This window comes from Abrus precatorius, unplaced genomic scaffold, assembly GCF_003935025.1.
Source record: "Abrus precatorius isolate BTA unplaced genomic scaffold, Abrus_2018 Scaffold2, whole genome shotgun sequence".
NCBI classification, from domain to species: domain Eukaryota; kingdom Viridiplantae; phylum Streptophyta; class Magnoliopsida; order Fabales; family Fabaceae; genus Abrus; species Abrus precatorius.
The window spans coordinates 19715795-19724494 of record NW_020874362.1 but is presented as its reverse complement, the minus strand read 5'-3'; the positions used below and the strand labels follow the sequence as shown (position 1 = coordinate 19724494).

General features: G+C 35.0%; 1 protein-coding gene across 1 annotated transcript; it reads right to left on the bottom strand.

Annotated features, from left to right (window-relative positions):
* Positions 1–3313: 3313 nt before the first annotated feature.
* On the bottom strand, positions 3314–7333 carry LOC113857969. The gene is made up of 4 exons (XM_027490332.1): positions 6853–7333; positions 6598–6750; positions 6320–6525; positions 3314–4346 (listed from the first exon to the last, which is right to left on the bottom strand). The coding sequence occupies exons 1-4, from the start codon at positions 7267–7269 to the stop codon at positions 4142–4144; spliced, it is 981 nt and encodes a 326-aa protein (XP_027346133.1). The 5' UTR covers positions 7270–7333; the 3' UTR covers positions 3314–4141.
* Between the last annotated feature and the right edge of the window lie 1367 nt (positions 7334–8700).

Sequence of the window (8700 nt, the reverse complement as noted above, 5' to 3'; positions counted from 1 at the left end):
AGCCCTTGAGGTAGGGAAATATTTTTCCAAGAACAATCTCTTGAGGGTGTCCCAACTTGTAATAGAGCCAGGTGGAAGATAATACAGTCAATCTTTAGCCAAATCCATAAGAGAGAACGGAAAAGTCTTCAATTTCACATGCTCTTCAAGCACACCTTATGGTCTCATTGTAGAGCAAACAATATGAAATTCCTTGAGGTGTTTATGTGGATCTTCACCTGCAAGACCATGAAATTTAGGCAAAAGATGGATTAGGCCAGTTTTAAGAACAAAAAGGGCATTCACATCCGGGTATTGGATACACAGTCTGATAAGTCACGTCTGGGGCAGCAAGCTCCTTAAGTGTCAAGTCATTTTCTGCCATTTCTAAAGGTTCAGAATTTAAAGAATGCAGAGAAGAATATATGGAAGATGGAGAAGATGATTCTTTAGTATGTGTAGAATTTTGTCTATTAAGGTTCCTAAGATTCTTACGGAATGTCCTATCAATTTCAGTATCTGGAGGATATAAATCTCCCGGATTTGATATGGTCATTCATTAGGAATTAGCTATGGAAATTGAAAAGAAGTAAACTAATGAAACAATAAAAATGCAAAAAAATTCAGATGACAATTATGTAGAAAAACTAACATCTAAGTGCAGTAAAATAAAGCATTAACACCAAACAGCAAAAACAGAAAGAAATTACAAACTATGGAACAAAAATATGCAACACACAAGCACAAATTCTGCAGAATTCTGTAGAATTATGCAGCAAAAATAGAGTAGAGTGTAGCAAATAAAAATGCAGTGCAGCAAACTAAAGTGCAAAAATTAGAATTCACAAAATGTAGAAAACAGCAATTGGTTGTACCTAAATGCAAGATATCTATACTTTAACATGTTTATGAAAAAGAGAATTTACTAAACATGCAAAAAACGAAAATAAAAACAGAGCAAATAACATGTTTATGAAAAATCAACATTAATGTCCCCGGCAACAGCGCCAATTTGATGAACGATACTTTCTCATGTTGTGTTTAAAAGATTTGTCGCAAATCCTCATCAAAATTTAAACAAATTAATGTACTACTAGGGTTACTCTATATTGTCTCCCGTGAACATTGACTATTAATCTTCATTAAACATGTTGAAGGCATTAATTGAACAAGCAATTAAAATGGGAGATTTTGTGGTTTCAAATCAAAATAAAGAGCAGCAAGCAAACAAGTTTAGTTAATTCAAATAGTAGAAAGTAGCAATCCTTAGTTTATCCACATAGATTCTATCCTCATTCCATTCAAGATTTAACATTCATCCTCTCTCCCATGAACTATGTTAATTTAACAAGCGAAAATCAACCTTATGGTCCTAATGAAATTACGCAATTTGCTAGGCTCTAATCCCTCGTCCCAAAGTTACGCAACCTTAGAATTAAACCTAGAATTAAGTAATCCCTAGTTCAGAATCTCTTTAAAACAAATTAGGGTAAATTAAGCAATATCCCGCTCATTCACCATTAATTCAATTCAAGAGACAAGAAGTAATTCATGACAAGAAAGGAATTATGTTATCATTAAAATCAAGGAACTCAAGAATCCATGTGAACTCACTAAGGATTACACAAAATTAGCCCTCCATGGAAATGGGGTCAAAAACACAGTTGGGAAATGCAGAAAACTCATTAGCATTAATGTAAAAGCAAGAGAAAATAAGAAGCCAAACCCTAGGTTGGCCCTTGGCTGTCACCCAAGGTTGCCCTAAGCTCTGAAAAATTGTCCTAATTTGGCAAAAATCTATTTATATTAAAGCTGACACCCTCCAAAGTAATTACTTTCATTATTTCATAGTAAACACGTAGAGCATCAGTTGGATTTTGCCTTTCTGTAGTGTCTACTATCAACTTTGATAGTAACTACGCGCAGCACTGGGACATTTTGAACTCTCTAGAGTTGTCACTATGAACTTTGATAGTAACTACGCACAGCACCTTCAATTCTACATACTCTAGAGTGATTACTATGAACTTTCATAGTAACCACGCGCAGACTTAGTGGATTCTGAGCTGTTGTAGTTGTCACTTTTAACTTTGAAAGTGATCACTTTGGTCCTTTTGCTGAAAGTAGCTTGCTGTAGTTGTCACTGTCAATCTTAAAAGTAGTTACTTCACCTCAAATTTCTCAAAATCCAATAATTCTTCAAAATAAGCTTGGAAATTCCTGCCACATTATTCAAATGATCAAAACATGTAAAATAAACTATCTAAATCAATGTAAATTAATCAAAAACTAAGAATTCTATATTATTTAGCCTAATCGGAATATTCATCTTATTTACACTATCTAAGTCTATTCTTTTCTATAAAAAGTAATAAATGAGGCATAAAAATTTAGTAAAATGTGAATTCATCAGTCACGTTTATAACAATGACTATCTATAATCGTTCCATCATGGCTCAAGCCTTGGCATAATATTGCAACCTACTTTAACTCAAATCGTGTCGATTATATGCACTACGAAGCCTCTGTTTTAACATGAACTAGTGAAAGAAATTGTGTCATTTATACTATGTCTGAGTTGATGAATATTGATGGTATTTAAAATGTTGCATTTTTTGGCGGCAGGTTAGACATCAAATATTTACAAATACAGTACCGATTTGTGGAATGATTTGGGGTTGAAGAATAGAGAGATAGTTTACCTTGACCTATGACAAATTGGACAGTGGTGGGGAGGTGAGGAAGGCAATAAAGAATCGAAATCATGATAATGAAGATTTGAAGGTGATGGCTGGATGAAGCAAGCTGATGAAGAAGCAAGATGACAACTAAGATGAAGAACCCTAGTCGTTTAGAGCCATTCTTCAAGTTTCACAGGAACCAAAACAACATATACTAGGTTTAGGTTAAGTTTATTATAAAAAAGTCAGGGATAGAGTAGTCATTTTTAAATTTTTATTATGTCTTATCTTATATCCAAACACAATACAAGACACAATACACTACATTCTATTCTTACTTCTAATCACAATACACAGACACAATACACTACATTCTCTGTCTTTCATTATCTCATTGTCTCTGTCTCTAATGTCTAAGGACAATATCCAAATGCTATGTAAAAGAACAAAGACATTCAGCATGAAACAAATGTATAAGGCTGTCAATAAGAGTGACTCAACTAGCCTACATTAGACAGCAAATATTAACTTCACCCTAACTTTAAACGACTAAAATGACAAAAATATAATATAAAAACATAAGTGTAATATTGTTTATTCTTTAATAAAAATATTATTTTTAACTACTTAAAGCTTAAATTAACAAGATCGAGGAAAATATTAGATTCTTCATTGTCATAAAGAACACGTACTAACAGTAACAGTATCTTTCAATTTCTGTTAATATCAATTCCCCGAGTGAATCACAAACACACAACACTGTACAAGGAACTAGGGATCCAGACACAACCTTTGGGAGAAAATATTAAGAAACAAAATAAGGATAAAGTGAAAAGGATGATTGTCATTTAACATATGACATCAACAATTAAACGAAAGCCTAACGGTATTAGCTTTCAAAAATTTAATTACAAAATTTTAAAACTGTAAAGACATGATTAAAAACTTGATCAAATTAAAGGGACTCAGGCAGAATATGATCAATTTTGTGGGCGCGATTTTGGTTGTGCTCTAACTTCAGTAGTGTTGGACAGCACAGCACACACTAGCCAGATAGCAGATAAAGCTGATCGAAGCCTATAAAATAGTCGACATTAAAAAGATTGTTAACAGATTGTACCCCAAAACATTCAATTTAGGACCCAAAAAAAGAAGGGGGAAACCTGCATCCCCAGTTCCCATTGATGCCTTTCAACCTGCAACAAAATAGTCATTCTCCTGGAATAGTAACAAACAGGTATAAGGAGAGGGTAAGAAATTCCGCTAAACACGTGCTTTCTTCTTTTAAATAGAATTACTGTACATCCTTGTAATTTCAACAGAACACCACACTGGGGAAATATAATTAAATAACATCTTTATCTATTTGATACATTGAATAATTTTACAAATCTATTCCATAAACACTAATATATTACACCATGCACTTCACATTATATAAACTACACAAATTGGCGAATTCAAGTTCTGTACAAGTGTATTCATCTTTGACTAAAGATGGCAGCTCCAACTAATCCCAACCATATTGTCAAGCCAACCCAGAAAGCTCGACTTTTCCCTAACCCAACGGGAGGTTTCCATACAAGGAAGTCCCCAAGGTAATCTCTAGATGATGGAAGCTGATTGGTGACTGACCCACTTCTTCGATCCTTGTCCTTGTATTTATCACTCCATGTTCCCGCATAACTACAATTGTGTCATAAAACATACTTCACTTGATATAATCACAAAGCAACATGAAAGAGATAACCCACAATTTTAAATATGCAGTTATATGGGCAGACAATAAAGTGCTCGTTTGTTTTTGCGTTTCATCAAGCAAAATCAATTTTTTATCAAAATCTAACAACCGTGATAAAGTATGCCAATTTCCGAAAAAAGTTATGCAGCAGCGATAAACTATGAAGAATCGACTCTTGACAACAGCCAATCATGTTGAAGGTTGAATGATGAAATTTTGAAATGAGCAGTGATTGAAACGTGAAGACTCAGATCGATCATTTTGACTGTCAAATCAATGGATGTATCTCTGCATAATCATAATCCATTGCTTAGGTAGTGGCTTTTGATTGCCTAAGTGCGCTACTGGCAGAAAAGCCAATTGTAATTATGCCATTGCATAGCCACACCAAAGCAATACGATGGCAGAGGCTAAGAGCAATCTCTCTGGATTCCCATCTCTTAAGTGGTGAAAATCCATCACTTATGCAATGAGTTGGTAGAACTCTTCCTTGCTTTACAAACTATCTTCCACTTAAAAGCTAGACAACGATCTGAACTTTTCCGTACTATAAGTATTTAAAAGTAATTTAAGTAGTTAAATGCTTATAGAAAATTACACTGCAACTCACTTAACTCTTTAGAAAATTTTAAATAAGTCCCTATATAATAATATTTGTAAGTCCTTCAACTTTCAAATCCATTTTAATTGGGTTGCTGCCCACATTGTAGTTAATTGAGGGACCTAATTATAAATTTTTAAACAGTTCCAGGACCTATTCGATAATTAAACTAGTGAACTGGTCCTACACTTGTCGAAATCCTATGGAAGGACCCAATTAAAAATAATTTAAAAATTCATGTACCTACTTACGAAGTGTTAGTATAGGAACTTGTTTGAAATTTCTCAAGAGTTCAGGGACCTACAAATTAATTTAACCTAGAAATAACAAATAATTCTACATCAGGATTCAAGACCAATTCACAGAAAACAAATAGCACTGACAAGGCCATGTGCCTGTATCCTAAGTAACGAAAATTTATAATACTTGAACTTCTGATAGAAGCAGCACCATTCTGTCTCTTATATCATTTGAGAGAACTGAGCAATGACTCTTGTTGTTAAAGGAGAGATCCTTTGTGAGGGGAAACCCTAGTAAACGAAGAATCCTTTCTCCTATATTCTTCTATGTAATTCCATTCAAGCAATAAAATCAGTCTTTGAGTAACTAGAAATTTGGTCTGACTTGCTGGATCCAAATCCAGAAGAAGAAATAGTCAAATCCCTTGCCAAGAAGAAATGGTAAATTCCATAGTGTTCTTGAAGCAGGGGACCGGCAATCTATCTAAAATGTTCCAACTGTAGGTGAAGAAACAAGAAGCCAAACTAGAACCAGATGGGTTATTGTAGAAGGAAAGTCCGTGACGAAGGTAGCAAGTACTCATGGACTACAGCCTCGTTCATAGGATTTCAACATTTTGGAGATTAAGTAGATGCTGAAATGATTGCTGAAACTCCATGACAAAGGAGGATGATAGAGATAAAACCCAATAGCGAGAAATGATATTGCGGTGGAAGAAAATGGAGATGCACATGTGGGTCACTACCCCGGAAAGTATATCCACTAGATAAAGGCAAATTAACCAAGAGGATCTTTATCAATTCTGAGTATGTCAAAGGCACCAATAATGTTGGTATCCAAATGAAACAACTACACCACTAGCCAACCAATATTCAATCAAAGGCCAGGCAGGATGAATTGCAAAATCAGTATCATAAATGCTTTGGGATAATGCATGTTTTAATCAGCGACGTCATATGTGGGTAAAGTATTATCAAAAACCACAAAATGAATACAGATAAAAATGAAGTAGTAAGTTAAAAAGTGAATCAAGCGCCATCATATATAAGAGACAAAATTGGAAAAAAAATAAAAGACCTGTCATAACTAGAGCCAATCAAGGGTATAGTCACCATCTCCTCCTGAGTTATCTTGAGCTTCGGCGCTTGCAAAATGTAACGAAGCTCCGCAGCTTGGCGTCGAATGCTAATACTGGGATGCGTCTTTTCTAATTGCTGGTACAGAGCAATGCAATCTTTATGGCGATTATAGGCCTCATAAGCCATGGCCAGCCATATTTGTATCTGAAATTCACAATTTTCTTATTTCCACAATTACACATAAATCCTCACTTAGCCACGAAAGAACCAACCAACCTCACCACCAAACAACGTAGGTCTGGGTATGATAGTGAGTGCAGCTTCGAAAAACTCAATGGCACGTCCATAAGAACCCTTTCCGTAAGCTTTCTGACCCAAATCAAACATCAACTGAGCAGTGGCTCGCCTCTCTGCCTGTTCCTTCGCCACCTGATGCATTCACCCAATCAACAAACGACACGTCATCAACAAAAATAAACAAACAATGACACTTAACCTTCTTAACACTCTATGCAATAATAAAAGGAACACCTTTTCCAGCTCTTTCCTCACTCTCGTCCTCTTCTCTTCCTCAGTTTCTTTTTCAGTTCCTTCTTCGCTACGACTTTGCAGTTCTTCGGCCTTCTTCTCGAGTTCTCTCCTCTCTTCGAACTCCCTCACTCTACGCCGCATCTCCTTCTCCCAATCCTCGAACGCGCCCTCCTCCTCGTCGCTATCGAAGTCCACACCGTTTTTCTCCGAGTTCGACTTCCCACGCGCCACCACCACGCGGCTCCGCGCGTCTCCCTCGGAAGCGTAGCAGGAGGAGGAGGAAGAGGAGTCCCTTTTAGAAGAAGGCAAGCTCAAAACGACGTCGGCTCCGACGGCACGTGCCTTCCTGTCCAGAATCAAGCTCCGCGGCGAAGCCATGTCAAGTAGTAAAGCCAAGTTTCCAAGGTTCGCAGCCATGGCGGCGAAGAAAAGGAGTGAGAGAAAGAAAGGGTTGTAATAATGAGGAAGAGGGACCGTAAATATCTTCAATCGCTTCTTTTTTTATGAGTGTTGGCGTTTCCTGTAGAACGAGATGGGAACGTGGCGCCGTGTAGGCCAGTGCCGTGTGGCACCTTCTCATGCCTAAACGCTGTCGTTTTGTGAACTTGTCATGAACCCCTTTCCCATTACTTTCCTTTGGTACATGAGATTGTTGTTTTTGTTTTGCAAAACATGGTTCAGGTATGCTTGGCATTACGTGCATGTTTCCCCTTTTTTTTGTTATTAGATAGAGCGGGGAAAAGAACCAAACTAATTTTGAAATCAGTTTTTATTAGTTTGGTAAATTTGATTCATGTATTAAATGAGTTGAATTTGAGTTTAGTATAAACGGCTTATTTTTTTTTATTATAGTTTTATATTTTAAATTTACTAAAATATGAATTTTTGACAAATTTACATAAATATAATATTTTTTAAAAATATTAATAGCGATTTTAAGTGTCAATAATTAGTTATGATTAAAAGTTGCCATTGATAATTTTAAGTGTCAAAATTATTAATTTTATTAATAAAAAATGTCATTGTTAACTTTTGAAAAAGAAAATTTTTTGCGGACAGTCAAAAATTATTGGTGACCTTTAATCCTAAAAAATTATTAAAAAAATATCTTGCTTAGTATTAAATTATCATTGACAATTTTTAATTAGTAATGTTATAAATACTGTAATATTCATTGATAAAAAGTCGCTCATAAAAGCTTTTGAAGCATTTGTTAGTTCTATGTTGCTATTCATTTGTGTTTTGTGTTTCTTAGAAAACAAATGAGTGTAATAATTTTTATTTATTTTAATAGTAATATTGTAACAAATACAAGTGAAGACGTGACATTTATATGCAAAAAGTCAACATGTATGTATATTTCATATAATATATTATTTGAGGATTTAAAGTATTAGTTTTGTCAATGTATCAAAGTACGGTTTCCAAAAGTAATGGAATGTATTATGTATCGATGTCCAATCTCAATATTTGGCAATTTCATGTAATATCATACAATTCCAGTAACTAACAATGATGATGTTCAACAAATGTAGTGAATACATCAACGTCACCCTCTAAGTAGTACTATAACACCCCAAGTTTTGTAATACTATTTCGATTATTAATATAAGTGTGTATGTAATTGTTATTTGGATGTGCATTTTGAATTATGTGGCAATGTGAATGTGTATACGTACAAATATGTATATGTGGGTATTATGATTTTAAATGTGAATGTTGACTGGTGGGTGGACTAAAATGTTTGAGAAATAGGCTGAGGTTGAACTATAGGGACATTCTCGCTGTAGCAAGAGAATTCTTGCTGTAGCAAGAGAATTCTTCCTGTAGCGAGAAGGTCCTGAACAA